Source organism: Gallinula chloropus (assembly GCF_964237585.1).
Source record: "Gallinula chloropus genome assembly, chromosome: 1".
Taxonomy (NCBI): domain Eukaryota; kingdom Metazoa; phylum Chordata; class Aves; order Gruiformes; family Rallidae; genus Gallinula; species Gallinula chloropus.
The window spans coordinates 138,825,531-138,850,386 of NC_140085.1; the positions used below are offsets into that span (position 1 = coordinate 138,825,531).

General features: G+C 38.0%; 1 protein-coding gene across 1 annotated transcript in view; it reads left to right on the top strand.

The window, feature by feature from the left end:
* The window catches only part of PRKX (protein kinase cAMP-dependent X-linked catalytic subunit), a gene marked incomplete at both ends in the record, with an annotated part of 51,695 nt that overhangs the window by 26,233 nt on the left and 606 nt on the right, over nt 1-24,856 (top strand). Inside the window, 6 exons of the mRNA XM_084273943.1 lie at nt 41-209; nt 3,129-3,392; nt 8,921-9,040; nt 15,253-15,348; nt 19,630-19,687; nt 22,248-22,325. Coding sequence (XP_084130069.1) covers nt 41-209; nt 3,129-3,392; nt 8,921-9,040; nt 15,253-15,348; nt 19,630-19,687; nt 22,248-22,325 — 785 coding nt within the window. The remainder of the gene's footprint in view (nt 1-40; nt 210-3,128; nt 3,393-8,920; nt 9,041-15,252; nt 15,349-19,629; nt 19,688-22,247; nt 22,326-24,856) is intronic.

Below are 24,856 nucleotides of genomic sequence, written 5' to 3' on the forward strand. Positions count from 1 at the left end.
ATTTTTACAGTAAGTTGACATTTCTTCCTTGACTTTTCAGGGACAGGTACCTTTGGGCGTGTTCATCTGGTGAAGGAAAAAATGGCCAAACGTTACTTTGCACTGAAAGTAATGAGCATTCCTGATGTCATTCGACTGAAGCAAGAGCAACATGTTCACAATGAAAAGTCAGTCTTGAAAGAGGTCAACCACCCCTTTTTGATCAGATTGTAAGTTCCTGTACTTCTAAATTCATATAACTCATACAAAAAGTGTAGTTAAAGTGTTCTGGCATCTCATTGCAACTTCTTTACTTAAACAACCACCAACGCTTCATTTCTATTACGGAATCTAGACTAAAATAGACTTCAGACTAAACTGTTATATCAAAGTCAAGATTTTAAAGTTAAGAGGCATGATTCAAACATTTAAACAATAACTTACTATAATTTTTACTTAAATACTGTTGCTTTACTCTGTTTCTTGCTTTCCTACTGCAGAAATTTTTTTTAAATGAAAGGACACTACTAACGAAATGTTAGTATTGGCTTATCAGTGACACGTGTGTGTATATATATCCTGTAGATATCTAGAGAATGGCATAATTATTTCTGCTTTCTGAAAACTTTTGTGAACTTTACTCTTGCAAACTTTATTTTTAAAATTTTGTTTAAATGACTGCAGCACTACTTGGGCTTTGTTATTCCTATATTTGAGGTTAAGTGACAGAACCTATTGAACAACATGGTATAAACAGAGTTCACAAAGAATACTTGTTTTTAGTGGAATTTTGATGATTCTAGTGATCCCTTTATTAAGGAGAGAAGGCATCATGCTTTTCTGTTGACAGCACCACAGTGCCTTTTGTGTATCTGAGTCTGTACTTATTAATGAGATAACTAAACCTCTGGGTAATTGCACAGTTAATTTCCATTTATACTTTTTCATGCATGGATACAGAACCATTGACCAAGATTTGTTTTGTGTCTGCCTGCTGTAATCACTTATACATAAAATTAGACAAAATTAACCTTAGTTAATCTCTAGCTGCAGGGAGTACAGCTTCTTCACAGGGCTAAGAAAAGAGTATCTCAAGGAGAAGAAGGGGCAAAAGCCATGGTAGGCATCTAAAAGAAGGAAACACTCTTGCAGGAGGTGACTTTTTCCCTGGTGTGCTGTTGCTTTTTCCAGCGTCGTGATGCCATTAGTTTCCAGCCGTTGCTCAGAAATCCTGTCTGTGGCATAGTATCAGCAGATGAGTTCTAGGGTATATGGACTTGGAGACACATGAGGGAAAGCAAGATGGAGTGGATGAGTGCATCTGGTTAGACTGGTTATAAAACCCTTCCCCATCTATTTTTTTTATACTTGCAAACAAACCCCAAAAATCTAGCACTAAAACAGTGCAACAAGTGTGGAAGTAGAGAAACTTGGGTGAAGAGTTTTCCTGATTTTTTTTTTAATGCCTTGTTTCCGAATAAATGAAGCTTTCTGTAGATTTTTTGTGTGCCTAACAGCATTTTTGAGACACCTTCTCCCTTGCGCAGTACACTTTTTTTCCACGACTTCTTTAACCATAATCAGCATTTTGCTGGTTTTCATGTATGCCAAATAATGTATCAATTTTTCAGTGGACAGACAAACCTTTGAGTCAGGTTTGACGAAAATATTTCCAGTAAAAATGCTGTGGTTTAATGTTCTAGGCCTCCCTTTTTTTTTTTTTTTCTCTGTATTGTAAGATTTTGTCCTTCCTCTCTACTGTATATAGCTTTTTTTAATATGTGGTTTGCTCTGCTTTGCCCCTTCCTGTTCCTCATTCTTTATTGTAGATACAATTTTGCCTGCCTCCTTAAAAAACATCTCAAGAGTGTTTTTTACATAGTCAATAAGGATAGTATGGACGTAATCAATAGCCAGTTAACAAAGTTGATGGCTTTGTGATAGAGAAGTAGTGATAGAGAAGTAGTGCTATAAAAGCAAAAAGCAAGCATGGGCTCTGTTCATCGCTTTGAAGGGATGGAGGAGCTGTTGCTGATGTCTGACTACTCTGTCACTTTCTTGGTGGCCCTCAGTGCCAGTATCAAAAAAGAAAGTTCTGCTCAGCAAGTCAGCCATGGATTTGGCACCTCAGTTTCCTCTGCTTACCTCCTTCAGGCTCTGTGCCTTGATAAGGAACCAGCTAATGAAGGGAAAAAATAGAGAGAAAGGTATTTGGTACTTGATCTTTCCATTCTTGTGATGTTGCAGAAGCAGTTAGTAAAAGCTAAAGGAACTTCTAGCCTCGCATCATTAAAATAGGTAGGGATAAAGTGTTTTTTCATCTTTTATCATAGTAATAGGAATAGCTGTTTGTTTTAAGATGGTAGAATATTCTTCAAAATGTTACTAGATGCTTATTTTCAGCAACATGGAATGAATTTTTCTTCCCTAGCTGCCCTTTACTGCACTAGTAATGAATGTACCACAATAATAGTTCTTAAATTAAAGGAAAGAGTCTGAGGAGTGGAAGGTATTTATCATTAGGTTAATTCTGAGGTACAAAAATTAATCTTGATTTGCTGCCATTTTTGCTTTTCTGTTGCTCTTGTTAAAGATAATGTATAATAGCAAGCATTGTGGTCTGATGCTTATCTACTGACTAGCCACTTTGGTTGGCATTGTGTATTTTGAGAGAGGAAGAATTAGAAGATGGGAAGGGGAATGCTCAGGTGTCCTGTTCTTGAAGATACTGTCATAAACATTTTTACAAGGGCAGATTCTGCTCACCTCCCATCACTTTGGTAACATTTGAGTAAACACAAGGCGAGGTGTGAAACAGTTGTCTGGTCTTAGACCAAGAGTATGCGAAGTCGATGGTTATGTGCTCAGCAGAGACCTGTTTTGTACAAGACATTACAGTCCATCACTTAGGTTTTTCTCACTTAGCCTTCACTGTTTGCAGCCTGAACTGTCTGTTTTGCTTTCCAGACAAAGTCATGTCTTGAATGCCTGTTACATAATCCTTTTAGATTCTTGGGGCTTTAATATTTCAGAATAGGAGCCATAAATTAATTATGCATAGTTGGGGCAACTGAGATAATTTTACAGAAATTTCTTTCTCAAGCAAATCAGAGATAATTTGCTTATTCAATAAAATCTTTTTCTTACAGATTTTGGACCAACCATGATGAACGTTTTTTATACATGTTGATGGAATATGTGCCAGGAGGAGAACTCTTCAGTTACCTGCGCAATATGGGGCGTTTCAACAACAGCACAGGACTGTTCTACTCAACAGAAATTATTTGTGCAATAGAATACCTGCACTCCAAAGAAATAGTTTACAGAGACTTAAAACCTGAAAATATATTACTAGACAAAGAAGGACATATCAAGCTTACGGATTTTGGATTTGCTAAAAAGCTGGTGGATAGGTAAGTGGATTTTTGCTACTCTTTAATGTACAAAACGTAATTACAGTTAGAAGAAAAAAATACTTGATTTCAGAACATTTCACTTCATGTTCCACGTAGTTCATACGTTAATATGAAGGAAATGATAGTCTTAAAATGGCTGTATGGAAACCAGGATTACACCTTAGGTATAACTAGGATAATCTACCACAGAAAAATATTTTATATAAGTAGATTTATATATTGGTCAGCAGTCATCTTGTGAGAAGGGAGCTCAGTGAAGTAAAATGAGCAAATATTGAAATGTATACATCAGTACATGAAATGAGACATTGGTCTTGTTTCGATTTGTTTTCCTGTAGAGAGATACTTCAATGTAAATAACTTCTAAAAAGTGGATACTGTGTTTTCACTAGCCTGTCCCTAAAATGTAACTGCAAAATCTAGACAGCAATAATAGGGGGCCAGCTTCAGCTGAATTTAACTGTACCTCGTACAGCACTGTCAGCCTTACCTCTGTTTCACTACTCTATGTAACCTTCTGATAATGAGGTATTTTCTCCAAGACTTTTACAAGTTTATAATACATGTTCCTAAAAGGAAAGAAGAGATGTTATTGGAATTGAAAATAAGAGAGGAAAATACTAGCCTGTCATCTTAGAAAAGCAGCATTACAAGGTTTGGTATTATGCCCTTAGGCCACATCTTGAGGGAGACTCTCGGATTGCTCTTGTTGGGGCATCAGTGTTACATAGGTGCTCATCTTCTTCCCACATCTGTTTTACCTGTTTGATGCTGCTTTTGCAGCAGTTAGGGGGGAAGTTGGGGGTGGTGGAGGAAGAACAATGTCATTTTCAAATGAAGGTGGATCTGAGGAATCTACTCTTAATGGATACCTTATGGAGTGACAGTCAGATGGGACCCATCAGGGCATACTATGGAGGTCATAAAGGTTGCTTCCCTGTGGGTTACGTGCTCACTGTGACGGGTTGCCTTGGCACAGAAGAATGGCAGGCAGCTCATAAGTATGCTGGTTCTAGTCACCCTTAAGGTCTGGTTTAAAACCATAGTGATTTAATATCAGTATGTTTTATTGAATTCAGTTTCCACTGGGCAAGCAGATAGGTCTACAAATGCTGGCTTTTTTTAGTATTCTGATTTTAAATCAAAGTAGCTTTTTGTTGGAAGAGGTAAGGCTAGTTCCAAGAAAAAAATATGATGATCTCTTTATAAGACATTTTCATACAAATTCTTGTGACTTCCTTTTTACATGTAGATACTGCCACTTAGTGGTTATTCTTAATTTGGATTTCTGAGGGTTTAAGGCACCACAGCAGTAACCCTTTATTTAATAAGGTGATAGTTTGCATCAAAGTATATCTGTCAGTCTGGAAGATGAGACTGTAAAGAGTAAATTTGTTAAATTGCATTGTAAGACATCAAAATATCACTGTTGTTTTTTAGGATTTTTTTGGGGGTTGTTTTTTGGGGTTTTTTCACATTCTGTCTTGCTGGGTGTGAGGAGAGTTACAAAGCACATGAAGTTCATCAGCATGAGTTGAACTAAATTATAGAACACTATAGAATGTTGTAGTAGTTTTATATTTGTATCTGCTTTATCTCTAAATGTAAAATAATAACCACAAAATTGGAAGAGTGACGACTTTATCAGTTAGAGCACTGTAGTTACCTATGCAAGTCTGATTCCTGTCCCCCCTCAACTACATAGTGTTCACCCTACTAGCTGTAGTCATTTTCACAGTGCTGTTTTTGTCACAGTAAAAATACACCATTTCCAGCAATTTATCCACTAATACGCTCCAGTGGGATATTTTGTTTCATAGTCTGCTTGACCTAATGTAGAAGAGTTGTTTCATTATTTTTATCCATGGCAAACACCTATACACATGAACTTTACTTTTATGTGTGTGTGTATCTATATAGTACGTGAATTGCGAGAATAATACACAAAGTACCTAGGTGTTTCAAACAGCTGTGAAGAAGCATGCCACTTAGGACCAACAAAATTTTCCTAGAGAAAAGTGATATGTAAAATAAAACATGGTGTGCAGAACATCTTCAACAAAAGCACACATCTTGATACATGTTATTTCCTATGAATGATTCTGTAGCTGCTCAATTCAAATATTTCCAGAAGCATTTTCCTTTCTTCCAGCTCTCATCTGTGGAAGGGTGAAGTATTCACCACATCCAGCTACAATTCAGATGTTCTTTATTCACTGTTAATTTTAGTTTGATCAGTTTACATTCCTAACAAAACAACAACAAAAAAATTTAACTTAAAAGATTTTGGGGATACATCTGCACTGTTGCTTAAACTGGTGGTATCTCATAACTGTTCTGCCAGCTCTTGTAGAGGAGGAAAAAACAAACCAGGATGTAGCAAGTGTACTGTGTCACTTGTTCTGCAAGACAACCTGGTTTCTACAAGGTTTAGTGGGATGGAAACAGAGCAACCTCTAACAAGTGTAATTATGGAGAAACTTCCATAAACAAACACCAAAAAGGCCGCTGTTGTTGATCTCTCTGAAGCTTGTCAGGGATTACAGAGGTGGATCTTGAGTAGTGTAGAATACTGTTAACCGTCAAGACTTGACTTCTTCAAATGAAACTGTTAACAACTCCCACAAATATTATTTCATAGTTTATCTTTATGACCAGAGTAGGTTGGTTTTTTTTGTTTGTTTGTTTTCCCCATGTTTTAATGTTATGTGTTCAACCTTATCAATTATTGCTTACCTGTATCCCGGCTTTTATCTTGAAAACCCAGAGCAGTGGAATTTTTATACAAGTTTGAAGTAAACAGCGTATTCTATTTTTTCTGCTTTCCATTTTATCTTTGAAAGGGTAGTCTGGAGTTTCAGATGAGTATGCAAGTCATGAATAAGTACTGATAAAAAGAAAAAACTTAGGTCAACTTGATCGTTTCATAGAATTTACTTGTGTTTTCCCAAATATTAAATAGTTTGGTTTGTAACCAATAAAAAAGGACATACCTGTCATGATCATATGGCACAGACACCTTCTCAAAGAATTTGGGCTTCCTCTGTGGTTTTGTGTAGGTAGTAAATACAAATTTCTTGATGGAAATGAAAAGACATAGATGACCTGCTGGTGGTAATACATTTTAATTCCTACTGCAACTGGCAAACTCCAAGTTATGTTGGCCTCTCTTTAATTTGCAGTTTTCCTTTTGCTTGAATAAAAATGTTCTTGTTGCAAACTGGTAAGGTAATTGAGGGTCATGTTAGTTACGTTGTCACCAGTAAACTATGTTGGTCCTGGAAGTCGTGATCAGGTGTTAAACTCAATGTTTTTTGTATCCTTATCGACCTTGATGTAGGATAAAACCCATAAAACGCTGCTTCTTGGCAGAATTTGTGCATTCATAGTGTTTGCAGTTTTGGGGGAGGAAAGGATGACCGTTTCAGGGTGTGTCCATTAAAAGTGATGTGCCAGCCCTGCCCTGTCTGCTTTATTTGTAGAGCCCTTCTTCCCAAAGACAGTGAAACCAGTACCTGATCCATTTGCAGAGCTGGCTAAATCAGTATGAAAAAAATAGAAACTATGGATGATAATACATCTTTACAAATTTGGGGGAGAGGGGCTATTTTGTTTAAAAGACAACAAAGACTTTTTGTTTTTCTTAATTATCTAGTTGTGATGTAGGCAACTGCTAGATGGCAGTAGTGTGTAAAGCAGTGCTGTATGTAAGAATATGCTTGACTTGGATTTGGAAATTGAGAGCTTGTTTCTTCTGTCAATAAAACTTATGCCACTCTTTTATGATAAAAATTAGAGCTATGTTCTTTAAACTAATAACATAGTTTCGATAAACATGGAGCTTTTGGGCTCATAGTGTGTCTAATGCATTCTGATAGTTTAGCTGGGGGTAATTTAGTTTCTGTCATATTGAAATCAGGCCTAAAGACATTCAATTCTATGTATCCAAATCTTTGTTTAAAGTCTTAATTGTCTGTACAGCTCCTCTTCCTTGGATAAGTATTTTTATGAATCAAGGCTGAGGCTTTAAAAAGCCGAACAAAAGGAAAAAAAAGGGGGGGAGGGGAACCCTACCCAAAGGCTCTGTTTAAAGTAATTGTGCAATCTGAGAAGTGCATTATTTAATCTTTAAAAAAAATAAAATATGTGCTGTAGGTGCATCTTGAATATCCATTTATGGTTAGGAAAAAGAAGGTTTGCTAAGCTTAGCAGAACGGTGGTTGGAAAAGTTAGAAGTTGTAAGAAGTATGTGTTACTTCTAAAAGTTACTTCTATTCATCTGAGGGCATTTTTTCAGGACTGTGTTACCAGTTTGCTTCATGTTTGGAAGAAGATTCTTCCAACTCTCTTAAATAAAACAATTAGAATTTCTTTTACTGCAAGACCATTAATTTTGTTACTATATTCTTTGTCATTTCTTACTAGAACTCTTCTTAAAATACAGTACACTCCACCCCTCCCTTATTCTCTGTTCTTATTTCACCCTGTCTTGAATTGATAAGCATTTTCTCACAGTTTCCTCTTCTGACTTGCTATCAGGGAAGTGTAATTTATTCAGAATGAAAGCACATTTTTCTCTAGCATGTTTTTAAAATTAAGGTAGTGAAGCCAAGCAAATCCTGCACGGGTACTTTTACAAGGAAGATTTCACGTTTCTGAAAGAAATTGTTTCAGAGTGTATTCAGTGTTTGAGATTTGTAATTTGGTCTTTGTAAATGTTAACTCCCTGAGCTTCAGTTTATTTCATGAATTTATAGGCCTTGAAATACACATTTCAGTCAGGTGGTGATGCAATGCTTTTATATCTTGAACTTGTATTAAGAAAGATATGACAAAAAGTTACACTAAAATATATTAAAATCATATTACTTGCATATCTCAGATTTGCTTAACTATACCTTATAAGTATCTTAAACATGTTGTGGTTTTAATTATTTTCCTTTTAATGGAAATTGTGGGAGTGATGACAGGTTACATTTCAACGCTATTGGAAAAACGCTACTTCCTAGAACAGGAATGTTTCTTATGTCTGCAGCTATTTACTGATATAAACTACTAGTTTTCTATCTCCCCTTTTCCCTTTGTTTTTTTCCAAACATTTTTTTTCTTTTGCTGGAAAAGGCCAATAAGCTTGCCTTTTCTTATGCATGTCAGAAGTAGCCCATGAATCCCAAGCTCTGCAGTTTAGAGGATGAAAACCACTGTTAATAATTTCAAAGCATCACATCAACTATAGTAGCAGTTGGGAAACTCAGTGCACTGATGTTTCCTTCAGCCAACAAGTTTCTTAATTTCCATCTATATCTGTTACAGGAGAATTGGAGAGCATCATCAAAGCAGTCTCTTTAGATCTTGTAAAGGTCTTTTTTTGTTGGTGTCTCTTTTTATTGCTGTTGTTTCTATATCCAGTAAGCACATGGGCATATGCTGTGTTGGTTTTTTTGCATTGCTGTTACTACAGTTTCACTACAGTCTGATTTTTTTGTGGGTTTTTTGTGGGGTTCTTTTTTTTCATTTCCTCCCAGGACATGGACACTTTGTGGCACTCCCGAGTACCTCGCGCCAGAAGTTATACAAAGCAAAGGCCATGGAAGAGCTGTGGATTGGTGGGCCCTGGGAATTCTTATATTTGAGATGTTGTCAGGGTAAGTGACAATGATGACTATATCACAGCAATAGTTTTAATATATATATATATATATATATCTATGTACATGGGATTCTTTTCTAGCTCTGTTTATGATATTTGGCTAGGAAATTTGGGCTAAATTTATTATTGATATACCGGTTTAATTTGTGACCCTGAAAAGAAGGAATTGGAAAGCTCTTACAAAAGAACAGACTTAGAATCATAGAATTGTTTGGGTTGGAAGGGAACTTAAAAGCTCCTGGCATGGGCAGGGACACCCTCCACTAGACCAGGGATAGGGTGTCCACAGCTTCTGTCCCAGTGCCTCGCCATCCTCACAGTGAAGAATTAATCTACCCTCCTTCTGCTTAAGGCCATTATCTGTCACTGTATACCTTGTAATCAGTTCCTCTCCAATTTCACTGTTGTTACCAGGATGTTTTAGTTTTCTGGGCCTGTGGGGTTTGTTTGGTGGTTTGGGGTTGGTGTGGAGTTGCGTTAGGGGTTTTTGTTTTGGTTTATGTTGCTGCTTTCTTTTTTTACTGAAGACTTTTCAAACAGCTGTTCTTACCTATTTTGGAAATTCGTGTTGTATTGAAATTTAGATATTTATCCATTAAATCATTTACATTTAAGTGGTGAAGAAGATGATTACCAGTTTTCTTTGAAACTTTAATAATTAATTTCTAGCATAGTGAAATAATATTTGCTGTGGAGCTTTATGCTGTAAAAATACGCTATGGCAAGTAGGAAGACTTTCATAAGTACAGTTTGTATTACTTCAGAGAACTGGTTTTCTATAAACCAAAGAAGAAAAAAAATGAGGAAAAGCTTAAAAGGTCTATTTGGAAATCAGTTTGCTTGGTTTGTTTTTTTTTTTAAAGTGAGAATTTTGAAAGAAACTGGTTTTGCTGTTGTTAGTATAGTAGAAAAATGCAGGTGAAAATAAGGCTTTCCTAGCTTCAGAAGAAGTCAATCTTGGTTTCACAGTCATTAGAGCTTCTTTTTGGTTCCAGGCCCAGTGTGCTCTGAGCCTTCCTGCCCCCAGGGTGTGCATTGGGTTGCTTCTGTAGCCTTTCTTTCTGGATCTGCAGCCCCATAGAGCAGTTGGAACAAAAACATCCTCATATGGGTTTATTGCTCCTTTTCTGTTAGCTCAGGGTAACTTTTGAGTCTTCCAGTGTTTGGACAAGCTCATCGGATTGCCTGAGCAGACAGTTCACCTGATGGATGATCACTTCACACCTCCAATCCATCATGTGTGTTTTGGTGTGTAGAAGTCCCCCCAGTTGCATCAAAGCAGTATTCCAGGGCAGCATTGCTGCCTACTGCTTGCTTTCTTAATGTCCTGAAAGCCTGCACGTGCATTTTCTTTTAATTTCAATGCAATTTCTGGACAAAAAAAAAGATTAAAAGTACTAATAGTTCCCTACTGACCCAGACAGGCTTGGCTGACTGGTATGATAAATATTCGTTACTTATTTAGGATGGTCTGTGCAGGGGCAAAGCTTCACCTTTCTTCCACAGCTCCCTACAAGGGTGAGCAGCCCAAGTTGGTCAAAGGGTTTTCCTCAGAGGGATTCCCATCACCATTGTGGCCACTAATCTTAGTGCTAGGCAGCATGAAGGGTGTTGATAAAAGTGTCTGCTGCTGCAGTCTCACAGCTGTAGTCTGAGTGATTCACCTTCCTGCCATAGGTTTTGGTGTTACCACACTGTGTTTGTTACTGGTCTAAGCAGATACTGGACATCTTGGCTTTCTGAGCCTTACAGAAATGTTTATCGATAGAATTCTCTCTACTAGAGCAGTGATAGAAACATGGTTTCCAAAGTTCACATACTGACTACAGGTGATAGTCAAGCAAGATTGCATCTCTGGAGCCAGTGAGACCTCAAGACTGCAGGGCACCGAAGTGTGACTGCTGGAGTAGGATCAGTATATGTTCGTATAAAAAGGGGGACCAGTTGCAATCATTTCTAGGTAGGTTCTGTGTCCTAGTACTGTCTGACTCAGGTGATGAGAACTGAATTCTCCCAAGCTTAATGTAAACACTTTGGCTGCACAGACTCTTATCCAATAATAAGATAAATTAGACCTTTCTGAAAGGCAACTGAGATCTTACATAGGCTGATGGACAGAGCAGCTCTCTGCTGGAAGTGATTTTGTAATGGATTTTACTACAGTATTTGTAGACATGGTCTTCATAATGATTGGATGTCGTTGCTATATTATAGTGTTTGGGTGGATTCCCTATCCAAAGCTGGGATAAGCAGTCTACCCAAGTTTGGTGGGGTTTTTTGTTTGTTTGTTTGGAGGTTTTGATCTGTTTTTTGGGTTTTGGGGGTTTTCGCTTTTTTGGGGGTGCGAGCAACACATTAACACTGCTTACTTGGGATTTTTGAGATTCTGGGGTTGGCAGGACTGAGGGGGACAGGGATTGTGTTTTGTGGGTTGCTTTCTTTTCTTTAGGTGGGCAGGTTTTCACAGGTGGCATATGCTGCTTTTAGCATTTAAGCAGCTTTTTGTTGTTGCTGACTGTAGTAGTTTAAAATACTTTTCTCCACCAACTCAAGATGTGGCTTGATATTTAGTAGCAAGGCTTTCAGTGCAAAAGCAATCCTAGGTAACTATCCCTTGAAATTCAAAGGAGTTTTCAGAAATGTGAAAATGATTTGAAGGTGAACAAAACCTGACTTTAGTCTTTAAGTCTCCAAGTAAATTACTTGAGACATTTGGTAGTCATTTCCTGGAGTTAGTCTTTCTGAACCCCAAAAGCAATTGAAAAGAACTGGTATATGCATGTAAGGAAATGGTCTCTAAAAGAACAAACAAAACAAACCACACTTTCCTGTTCTGCAGTGTCTTATTTCTTTAACTTAATCTCTAGACGCCTGTGGAATTCTAGTCCAGCACATACTAGTTTTAGGGCAAGGTCTCACTTAGATTAAAGATAGTAAAATATAGGAAGGGTAAAGATCAAGGGGAACCAGGAGTGAGAACAAGTCATAGAATCATAGTCACCTGGGTTGGAAGAGACACAGAGATGACTGAGTCCAACCACAGCCTAATCCTGATCAGTCCACCTCTATATCATGTCCTTAAGGACTTCATCTGTATGCCTTTTAAATACTTCCAGGGATGGTGACTCCACCACCTCCCTAGGCAGTGTATTCTAATGCCTGACAAGCCTTTCAGTAATGAAAGTCTTCCTGATATCTAACCTAAATCTCCCCTGGTGCAATTTTAAGCCACTTCTCCTCATCCTATCACTTGTCACCTAAGAGGACAGACCAACCCCGACATCTCTGCAACCACCTTGCAGGTAGTTGCAGAGGGCAATAAGGTCTCCCCTCAGCCTCCTTTTTTTCTCAAGACTAAAAAGTCCCAGCTCCCTCAGCCATTCCTCACAGAACTTGTGCTCCATGCCCATCACCAGCTTTGTTGTCCTCTGGATGCGCTCCAGCATCACAACGTCCTTCCTGTAGTGAGGGGCACAAAACTGAACACAGCACTCAAGATGCAGCCTCACCAGAGCTGAGTATAATGGAACTATCACTTCCCTACTCCTGCTGGTTACATTATTCCTGATACAGGCCAGGATGTAGTTGGACTTCTTGGCCACCTGGGCACACTGCCTGCTCATGTTCATCCAGCCGTCAAGTAATATCCCCAGGTCTTTTTCCTCCAGGGAGCTCTCCAGCCACTCTGCCTCAAGCCTGAAACATTTCCTGGGGTTATTGTGACCAAAGTGCAAGATTTGGCACTTGACCTTGTTGAACCCCATAAAGCTGGCCCCTGCCCATAGATCCAGCCTGTCCAGGTCCCTCTGCAGAGCTATCCTGCCTTCCAGCAGATTGAGACTCCCACACAATTTGGTGTCATCTTCAAACTTTCTGAGGATGCATTCAATCCCCCATCCCCCATCAGCCTGATCGCCTGATAGTCCCGCATCTGTTGTGTGATGGTACTCAAGATGATTTGTTCCATCACCTTCCCCAGCACCAAGGTCAAGCTGACAGGCCTGTAGTTCCCTGGATCGTCTTTCCAGCCCTTTGTATAAAATGGGTGTCACATGTGCCAGCTTCCAGTCCAGCAGAACCACTCCAGTCAACAGATTGGATTAGTGATCTTGAGTTATTAGACTTAATGTAAATATGGTAAGCAAACTGTCAATAGAAAGAGTTGAAAGATCTATTTATTTTGAGTTACATTCTTCCATAGAGGAAAAGGTACTTGTTATTTAATGGTAGATATGTTATAATTTTGCTGTCATCAGATGTGTAGCTAACTGAATTTTCTCATCTAATGAGGAATTTGTGGGTTTTGGTTTTGCTTTGGTGGTCATGCGTGATGTACTGGTCTGTGTTTTTAGGTAACTTATGGTTCCTGTCTACGGTGTCATATTCAGACCTGTGTGTTTCCCTTTGAGGTTTTACAACTCATTTTCTTCACTGTTAAAACTTCGAGACCAGGGTCAGTGCCATCTGCTGATGCAAATCGGCTGATGACACCAAGCCGAGTGGTGAAGTTAATGTGCTGGAGGGACGAAATGCCATCCAGAGGGACCTAGACAGGCTGGAGAAGTGGGTCCAGGTGAACCTCATGAGGCTCAACAAAGCCAAGTGCAGGGTCCTGCACCTGGGTCAGGACAATGCCCGTTATCCATACAGGTTAGGAGATGACATGTTTGAAAGCAGCCCTGAGGAAAAGGACTTGGGATGAGAAGCTGCGCATGAGCCACCAGTGTGCATCTGCAGCCCAGAGGGCTGAATGCATCCTGGGCTGCATCACAAGAAGTGTGGCCAGCAGATTGAGACAGGCGATTCTGCCCCTCTGCTCTGGTGAGACCTCACCTGGAGTGAGGTGTGTCCAGCTTTGGAGCCCTCAACACAAGAAGGACATGGTCCTGTTGGAGCAGGTCCAGAGGAGGGACACAAAAATGAAGAGAGAGCTGGAGCAGCTCTCCTATGAAGACAGGCTGATGAGAGTTGAGCTTGTTCATCTTCAAGAAGGTTCCAGGGGGACCTTATAGCGGCCTTCCAGTACCTGAAAGGTGCCTGTAAGAAATCTGGGGAAGAACTGTTGTTCACGAGTGCATGTAGCACTAGCGTAAGGGGTAATGGTTGTAAACTAGAAAAGGGGAGATTTAGGTTGGATATTAGGAAAAAATTCTTCAATCTGAGGATGGTGGATCACTGGAACAGGTTGCCCAGAGAGATGGTGGAGGGCCCATCTCTGGAGATACTCAAGGTGAGGCTTGATGGGGCTCTGAGCGACCTGATGGTATATATACAGAGCAGCTACAGGAGGCTGGGCAGAGAATGGATTGACAGAAGCCCTGAGGAGGATGACTTGGGGGTGTGGATTGACAAGAAGCTCAGCATGAGCTGGCAATGCACACTGGCAGCCTAGAAAGCCAACTGTATCCTAGGCTGCATCAAAGCCAGTGTTCCCAATAGGTCAGTTGATGTTCTGTGATCTCATATGGTATGTAGTATCCTTTTGGTCAGTTTGGCATCCCCCACCTTCTTGGCAGGACAGGATAGGAAGCTGAAAAGTCCTTGTCAACTAAAATACTGACAACTAAAATAGTATGTTTATCAACCTTATTCTCATGCTAAATTGAAAACACAGCCCTTTAACACCTGCTGGGAAGAAAATTAACTCTGTCTCTGCCACAACAAGGACAGAGAACTTCAGGGTCTGAACAATCTGTCTCTTTCAAACCTTCTCTTACAAAACATTTACTTGAATTGAAGTAGTACAATAAATAAAGGAACTGGGCAAGGTATTCATATGTGGGTCCTTAGAGGCTTCAGACAGATACTAGTGAATAAATGTGTACCCCTGGTTATGGGACGAGATAAAAAATGGTAATGCTGTTTGGGAAACTACACCCTTGGGCTTTATAGATAATGGTGAAGCAGTTTTTACTTGAACACTGAAAGTTTGTTTCATAGATGATATTTTTACTGTAGTAATGTAACAAAACTCTCTTGTGATACTTCAGTTTTAATTCTATATTCAATATGTTGCGGTCAAAAATGGTTTCAATTTTGTAATAGCAGCCTTAACTTGAATTACTTCTCAAGTTAGTATTTGATTGATAATGCCCTACCAAACCAACTCTGTAATTAGTTATATCGGAGGGGAATGAATATAATACTGTTTATAAGATTTTTAGAAATTCTTTTTCTAACCTTTAAAAATTTGCTGTATTAAAATAGGTTTCCTCCATTTTTTGATGACAATCCATTTGGTATATATCAGAAGATTCTTGCTGGCAAAATAGATTTCCCGAGGCATTTGGATTTGTATGTAAAGTAAGTCCATGATACCCAACACTGTCTTTTATATTCTAAACACCTCCTGAGCACTGTTTCTAAAGGACGTTCACAGAAGACCAGATACCCGATTCTGATTTTCTAAAACATCATGTTGTGGAAAATACAAATACCACATTTATTTGTGCAGTTCTGAGTAAAGCTATGTGTTTGGTAGACTTCAAGCTGGAAATACAGTTGTAAGCTAGTATCTTCCTCTCTTACTTTTCTGTGTATTTTTTGAATATTACATCTTTTCCACCTTGTACAAAGATCATTGGTACCATGTTGGTGCCTGGAAGAAAGAAAGCTGGAAAAATACGAGGATTATCATTTAAGTAAAAAATAGGAGAGCAGGAAGCAAACACTAAACTGTGTCTTTGTATGCATAATACACACCAGTTAAGTCGCTCTCAGCATAGGCACTTGAACTAGCTCACTGGTGTTTCAGAAGTTCCAGTGTAAAATCAATGTCCACTTCTGGTGGCAGGGCCCCAGTTCAGTATGCAGTCTAATATACATATGTAAGTGTGACTTTCATTCATAGTATGTTGCAATTGTTACAGGTGTATTTGTAGAATAAATGCATTTATCCCCTATTTAAAAATTCTGTAATTGAAATAAATGTTTGTAATCCTGGGAGCAGAGGAAGTGCACTTTTAAACTTAAACTCTCCTTGGAAGCCGTGCTGATTCAGTGAGTGAGGACAGGAAGTTACTCTTGCGTTCCCTGGTTAATCATTCAAGGTGTTTTGAAGAAATTACTTCAGAGGTGCCACATGCGTAGTGTCACCACTAAGGAAACAGATTAAATGTTCAATGGCAAATCCAATTCAAATCTATTCAACTTTCGCTGAAACTTCATGAATTCTCTTGCAAAAATAATCATTTCAGGAGACTATTTTTAAGCTTCCATTAAATCATCAGGTACACTGAGTCAAGCATGTCCACATCACCTTAGGCTGAATAGTGTCTCATAGTTGTGTGTGTTCTTAACAGAGTTTCCTTTATTATCTTGATGTTTTTTCCAGTTTAGTGTAGTGTCATAGTCTGGTCTTTCTGACCTAGCCTGTCTAAAGTAGAAAACTGAGTGCCTCACAGTATTGTGTGCACTGAAGTGTAAGATTGTGACCAGAAGATGTACAGCTTATGTTCTGTTACTATCACTGGCAACCTAACATGGTGAAAGGGTTTAAAAATAGAGATGCTGTTACCTTCTGCTAGTGCTCGAGATTCACAGATGAACACCAATGGTGTGAAGTTTCCTATTTATGGTAGTACACGTGCATAGACAGGTTTTGCTCTTCAGTCTAGATGTGACTGTCAGTGAATGTGGGATACGTTAATCAGCATAGTTGTTGACACACCTCTTTCCCAGCTTTCCTTATCCAGATATTCTTTCAGTGTGTGCTTGACAGCTCATTCCCATTACATTCCTGCCTTTAAGGGGTCTTGTGGGATTCTAGCTTGGCCTTTCCTGTTTTCACACTTTGGGTTTGGGTGGTCTCATTCATTTGCATGACTTCACCTGCATTTTGCAGTGAGTTACAAGCATAATTTATCTCTCTTGTTTCGCCAACCTCTCTTCCTTTGTTTAAACCACAGTGTGCAGTACTAGGTAGTCTTTGATATCTGCACCATTAACTTAAAGCAAACAAGACTGTTGTGGCCTAAGAGGTCAGTCTGCTTCTTACTTTACTTGTATCCCATTTGCTTTCTCTTCTTCCTCTTGGTTGGTGTCTCAGCAAGGATGAAGACTGTCTTGGGTCCCGTGACATCCAGACTATGTCTGAAGCATTAGCACTGTGCAGTGTTGAACTTTTAACTTTCTGCTCTTAAGCACCAAAGCTTTTTTTCCTTTTTGAACTCCAAGAAGGCTTTTCTACCCAGGTGTGCCACATAAATTTAGTGGTTGACATTTTTCTAGCCTCCTACGCCCCATCACCCTCCCACACGCTTTATTTACCTTTTGTATTTGTACCACTTTTGCTTTCCCTCTTGCTGCATGACATTCACTGTCTCTTACTGTCCTTATAACTGCCATGTGTCTTGTGCAAGTGCTGTTCCTTATGGCATGAGGTGGCATCTCTTCACATTGCTACTAGAGTGTCCTTTTTGGTAACTGCCTTGCAATTTGATCTCATTTTCTCCACATCCTTTGTCCTGTGTGTAGTCGCTGACATCTTTGACAGACAGTCCAAATCTCTTCTGAAGAGCAGCTTCTGCCATGATGATGATGATAATTATCAATTAGAAATTCCAGTATAAGACTGTCAGCAGAGTTTTGATTCTTATAAAACATAAGTATTAATTATGCTCCACCTATTTCTTTGGCCACTGAGTTAAGAAGTTATTTCTTTATATTTTTCTTTTTTAGTTTTTGTAAATTTTCTTTGCACAGACAGTTTTGGAAAATACTATATAAAACATCGTTCCTGCAGCAATTCAATGATTACTGGTCTGGGAATACATTGGTTTAGATTTTCATTCCCAAAATAGATACAGCAACATATCTGTTGAATTGATTTCAACATACTCATTTCTAAATTATTCTTTAGAAACTGTATAATAAAGAAGCACTAAACTATCAGTTACTTGATTCAATTTAATGGATATTTGTTCTGTTGAAGGCAGCAAATGTCTTCATCTTTAGCAACAACATAGTATCACTGAGCAAGCTCATCCCTTAACTGTGCTTTTCAAAGGTGAGTTTTTGAAGCAAGCCAAGAATGATCCATTGAACACTTTCTGGCTGTACAGGAGTAGGAAACTCCATGATTTATGTTTGGCTCTATAGGCTGCAAATCTAGTTCTGGGTTTCTGGATTTCTTTTCAGTCCTCGTTCTGTTTTAAAGTCTGCTTGTAGCCATTCTTGTAGCCTTCTCCATAAGAAATAGGCTTCTTCACAAAGAGCTAGAAGGAGGTATTTCTGCAAAGGTGACTGTAAATGGACTCAGTCTCATGACTTAATCTAATCCACACATTGATTGGCTGGAATAATCATGAGTTTTTAAAATTGCTTTTCACCTTGACTTTTTTATTCTCATTTTACCTGGCAATTGAATATCTTTCCAGTTGAATTTCAGAACTATATTCCTGCCACAGACAACTTTTCAAAGAGTCTAGCACGTTCATTCTCAGTTCATGTACTCTGTGCATATGCTTTTGCTATTTCAAGGACAGGTGACAGAATAGTTTCTCTTTTGAGATAGCAGGTGTTAGGGGAGGAGAGGTGCAAGTGTGTCATTGCTATGCTTGCCTTTTCTGTAAATAAACCTGTTGGTTGTTGGGGCTTTTTTGTGTTTGGTTTTGTTGTTTGGTTGGTTTTTAAAACCTCCTTCAAAGTTAAAAATTGGAGTTATCCATACTCTATATATAGATCCCCAGCATTCTCCTGCATCTCTCAGGCTGCAGAAACAGGAAGGGTGGTTAAACATTTGTGCTTTCCTTTCATTGGTGCTTTATGCAATGAGACCAGAATGCTAATATTCAAAAAATAAACAGAAAAATAAACTTTGAGATAGCAGTTACTTTCTTACAGAAATGTGAAGCCATTTTTTTCTCTCAATTTACTGGTAATCAAGCAAACTCAATAAATTGTGATACTCACTTTGTTTTATGTTGGAGGTTTTTTTGGTGACCGTTATTTAAAGTGCTTTGCTATTAAAATGGAGGACACTTATGTGTTTAAATTTACTTTCATATTTTAATATGTTGATTTAGTTTTATGTAGAACTATATGAACTTGATGACCTAGAATCTGAGGGGAGGCATTCAATTACAGTAAAGCTTGTAGATGTGACTAGTTCTAGGCAGATGACTAGCTCTGTGTTTTTGCTCAATACTTAGCTGCCACAGAATTTAAGTATAAGTATAGAGGGTATGTCTTTAGTGGTGGGATTTTTTTCTTTGTGGGATTTTTATATATAGAGAGAGAGAAAGAGACTGAGTTGTGTTCTGTCAAATAGGTATGAGATCCATTCTGAGATTTGGAATGCACAGCAAAATACAAAAATACAAAGAAAGATATGGTAATACATGGGGGAAGGGGGTAAGGTTGTTTTTCTCCTCTGCCTCTTGAGTCTAAAAGGAACTTGCAGAATTCTTGCAAATTCCTTTTAGAACAGATTATTCGATCAGTCACTCTTAAATGCCATAAAATACGAGGTAATAATAGGTAAATGACACACAATATTAGCTAGACAAAGGGAAGTATGTAAGATTTGTATGACAGTCAAATATAAACTAGTTTTGTTTAACAGAGCTCTTTCATTTACTGCAGGGACCTTATTAAGAAGCTGCTCGTGGTTGACAGGACAAGACGATTAGGAAATATGAAGGTCAGTATGAAATGCTAGTTGTAATGCAGAACATAGCACAAGGTTGAAAGGTTTCAGTAGGAAACATGTAGAACAGCTCTTCTATGGCTTTTGGTTTTGTAAACGTGAAATTGAGATATATTTTCCCATACATTACTTGGGTTCTTAATGTAAAGTTGAGCTGAGTATTTCTGGAAATAATATTCCTACTATCTGGATTAATGCTCTCATTCATGATAGTTTCCCCCATCCTCGTTCCACACCCTCTCTGCACCCACTCCCCCCCCCCCCCCCCCCCCAAAAAAAAAAGAGGGGGTGGAAAAAGAAACCCAACCTATTTACTGATTCGTTTGAAGACTTACTTTAGACCAGAAACACGGTGTGAATTGCTGTAGGACAGGGTGCCAGCTGATTTGGTCCTTTTGAACTATTTAATCCCAGAAGAAGCACTACTCAAATTCAAAGTTTCAAAAATATTTTAAAGAGTACATGCTTTTCTGTTGTGATGTTTGGTCATTGTCGTAGTTTGATAGTGAGGCTGATAGACCACAGTTAAATAGTCTTCCACCAAGAAGAATTTTTATTCTATTCTGAAGAGACTTGTGAAGATAATAGCTTAGGAGTCAAACATACACTTGTGTGTCTCGAGTAGCAGTTCCAGCCTGCCTCAGAAATAGGTACCTGTACCTGTACTGTGGAGAGGAACACAAAACAACCCTGTGAATTCTGTAAGATGGCCTGATGTTGTACTACTCATAATGCCAAGAAGGCAACAGCTGTATTACAAGCTTATTTGATTCTGCAGCTGTGCAGTAGCTGCAGTTGGTAGTGCAGCGAGGAGTGAGCTGTGTGTGAACTATCTCGGGAGCTTTAACAGGCTGCCTAAGGCACCACACAAAACACAGTGTAGGTTCTTTTACCTTTCTGGCAGAGTAAATTAATCCTATATTCATTGACTTGTTATTGCTGTTACAGTGTGGCAGATATTTAAATTTAGCTTGTGTAATCTTTCAGTTCTTCAGAGACAGGTACCGTTTCCATTTCCCTGGGCAGGGGAGACTTGGGGTTTTCTTTTTTGCACAAAGCACACTTGATGTTGCACATAGATGAGGAAGATGCAGTCATCCAGGTTCACTTGACTGTATTGACCCAAGTAAAGATTCTAGAGCCTGGTGTCTAATGTCCCTTTTCAGAGCTTTTTAAGGAACAAACTTAGACTGGTAAGAAAATCTAGGAAATAGCTTTTTTTCTTCAGAATTCTTTGCACTGTTTTTTGGAGGGACAGCAGGAAGATTAAAACCAAACTTTGATATGCTGGAAATTTAGAAGGTTATTGACCAGTGAAAACTTGTATATCTTCAGACATTTTTGAATGAAAAAAAAAAAGCAAGTCTTGCTTTCTTCAAAGATGGGATTTGGGAAATGTATTTGGCAGGCTTTCAGGGTTTTTTTTTTTTAGTCTGTGATTGTTTTGGCTTGTTTTATTTTTTTCTCTAAAAATGTGAAAATCAAAAATAGTTCTAATTAGAAGCAGGATTTGGGGTGGGGGGCTGTAGGTCAATCTTAAGTCTTTCATAAGCGTAGTTGGTTTAAGATGATTTAAGCCCCACTGGGTATTTTACTATGAAGCATTCAGTCAGATCTGCTTTTGAGGGAGCTAGGTGATAAATTACTCTCCTTGTTGCCCCTTTGTATATAAGCATGGATAATCCCACTCCATATAAATCTAAAAAAAACCCCAACCCAAATGTGTGGTATGCTTTGTTCCATGGAGCTGCATGTGGTGTGAGCTTGAGTGCTCTGCATTACAACTGTGCTGTGATCGGGCCTGAAACAGAGAACCAGCTGGTTTTCCCCAGTGCTTAGAAACGAGTCTTTGCTCAAACCAATCTTCAACCCAGAAAGAACAAGAAAAACAATAAACATTTTTGTGCTTTATGTACATAATCAAAACAGTAAGTCCAGAGAGAATAAGAATAATAATTACAACACATATATGCCTCTTACTGTACATCTAAATTGAAAACAAATTTTCTGTATACTTTATGTTTATATATATATATATATATATATATACACACACCCCCACACTTTTGTACCAATACTAAGATGATCATCTTGTTGGCAGTAAACATCTGTAATACTTAATAGAACTATGTTTCCCAGGCATGATTTAAGGCACCATCAACCCTCAGTTTTTGTTTTGGTTTTTAGAAGTGTAAGAATTAGAAAGTACCTCTGAATAAGTGGCGTTCTCTAAAATGTTGGACAAAACTGAAGTGAATGGTTTTGTGGGTACTTTAAAGCATATTCTTGATCTCCCTTCTGTCAGAAGAATGCTGCTAAAAAATAAGAAAAAGGAACTTGGATCTTATTTCTGGAACTCAGGATCTGCTAGGGAAGTAACACTGATTTTTTTTTTTTTTTTTCCTGTAGATTCTTTTTAATGATTATCAACTAACAAAAGAGAAAAGGTTAGACAGACCATTAGTCTGCCTTGATACTACAGGTCTTAACATGAAATACGTGGTTTGGCATACATACAACTTTTTTTTTAATTATTATTATTTTTTCTTTAAAGAATGGAGCAGATGATGTGAAGAGACATCGATGGTTCAGGTCTATAGATTGGGATGCTGTTCCTCAAAGGAGACTAAAGGTATATGTTGAAAAATTCTGTATGGGACATTCCAGTAAGAAATCATTGTTCATTTAAGGCCATCTGTTGTCCTTTCGTTGACCGTTGCATCTGTGTATTCGTATGTGTGTATGAGCACATATGTATATGCACCCATCATCAATTACATGCAGTTCTGCCCTTCTACACTGCAGAATTAACAATGGGAATACTACTTGCATTTTTGTCTCTATAAAAGGCCAAAAAAAATAATCCCTGCTTTGTTTCTCTGCAGTTGAGTAGTAAACATAACATTTATTTTTCAGGTTTAGAGTTTTCTCAGTAACTGCTTGTTGTAGATGTTATTTTTTTAGAGAGTGGGAGGGGATTGTTGGTTTGTTGGGTTTTATTGTTTTGGGGTTGTTGTTTGTTGTTGTGTTTTGGTTTGTTTTTGTTTTTCTCCTTTCTATTACATCTGTAGCAATATTTTACTCCAAGCTTGAAATTTTTGTGCCAAGTTCAATTCAGGTAAATGCTTTCATACAATGTAAAGCATATGGTGGTAGTAATAGGAATAGGGAAGGTGAGAGAGAAAGATTTATGAATGTAATTCTAACATACTTTTTTACTGTGTTGAGTTCTAATATTATATGAGGGCTGATGTTTGCAAAAGCTACCAACACTGCAACATACTTTTTCAAATCCTTTGGAAGTAAAACTGCCTTCCCTCTTTCCTTCCTCAAGTGTTCTAACTAGCACAATTCCTCACAGCAATGACTTTCAGTCACGTAGGTTATAATACACAGTCAAGTACTGAATGAATTTTTGGTTTTCCTTTTCTTTGTGTTTCTTACATTGAATTTCTGCCTAGATATCTTTGAGTTCTTGCAAAATAGATGAGAGATCAAAATGTTCTTGATGTGTTCATGTTGACAACATCCTATTACAAAGTTGTATGTGACTTTTCTTTAAAAACTCCACAACTTTACATGGTTTTAATATTGTGGGCTTTTGTGGTGATTGGGTTTTTTTAATGATTGGTGGCTCAGTTGATGTTTTTTGTAGATCTATTATAATGAAGCAATATTTTTCAAATTATTTACTGTAAACTCTAGTCACATAAATGTACAAAAAATGCAGAAGTATTTCAGTTCTGAATTTATGACAACGTGTTGTATCACCAAATAAATAACAAAGTATTAAAAAACGAATGTTTGGATACACATCAAAAATCTCAGGTCTAAACATTCTTTGCATTTTTTTTAAGAAAAAAAAAAGAGTCACCATGTAATTCAGATTCTAATGAATTCAAAACTTGTTTCATAATCTTTGTGATGGTTAAGTCTGTAGCACATGAGATGCACATGAGATGCTCCTAATTATACTTAAGGGCAAGGATGTGAATTGGGTCAGGATTTCTGTTATTTCTAAAGCCATCCATATTCTTCAGTATTTGTTTTCACCATCTATTTCATATTTTCAGTCTCTTCATCAGTGTGAAGTAATGGATACAGTGCTGCTTTTCTTCTTACTTACTTCTTGTCACTTACTGTACAAATAAAACATCGATGTATGGTGCTGATAAGATCTTAAATATCAGTATCATGTAAATAGTACTAATGGCTGAAAAAAAATAATTTTGTTAATTGAAGCTAGAGGTTTTGGTTCGGGGTTTTTTATGGTTTTGTATTTTATTTTATTTTGAATATGTCCACAAAACTGGTTTTCCTGCTTCCAGGGAGGTGGGGATACCAGCTATTGCTCACGGTGAAGCAGAACAGATTTCTGCCGGCTTTGTTGAGCATTTGGGCAGTACAGTGTGATTGCCTCATGCAGAAACAGGACTTTGTTTTTGGCTGAAGCTTAGAAGTACCATCCCTCCAGACTCACTCCCATTGAAAACCTGCTGATGTCATCATTACAAACTGAGAAGTCCGAAAGTTCTCAGAGCTAGTGTGGAAGCCAGACTTCTGCCTTTTTAAGGAGACATAGAGTAACATTTTGCTGTACGTTATAGTTCTGCCTGTGGTGTAACATTTATTAGTCAGTTTGGTGGTCATCCATAAGGTTTTCTCATCCTGAAGTCTTCTATTGGACTCATGACAGTAAAGTGCTCTGTTACTGACAGTGGGATAGAGAGATTAATGTCTCTTGCAGGTTTTACCCCACATTAACCCGTGCAATTAATGAAATGTTCCAGAAAGGATCTTTATCTCATAACCTGTGGCCAGGAGGATCGAGTAATCTCAATGCTAAATATAAGACAAGTAGAAGCTACAGGTACTGTGAAGCTGGTGAGCAAGACTAGAAATCCAAAGGAACTTCTGAGGAAAGAAATAGATAACAGATATTTCTCTTAGCACCTCCAAGTTTCCTTAAAAAGATCCATTTGAGTTTAGAGCCTTTTACAGACATCCTAGTGAAGTTAATTTTTATGGGGTAGCAATTTCTCTACCTGCTTGAATTAATTATTAGGCTCAGAAAAAGCATAGTAGGTAGTGTGAGGCATATGGAAGTTAGTTCTTTCAACCTTCTTAAAAGGAATCAATCTATTTGAAAGCAGTGATTAGGAG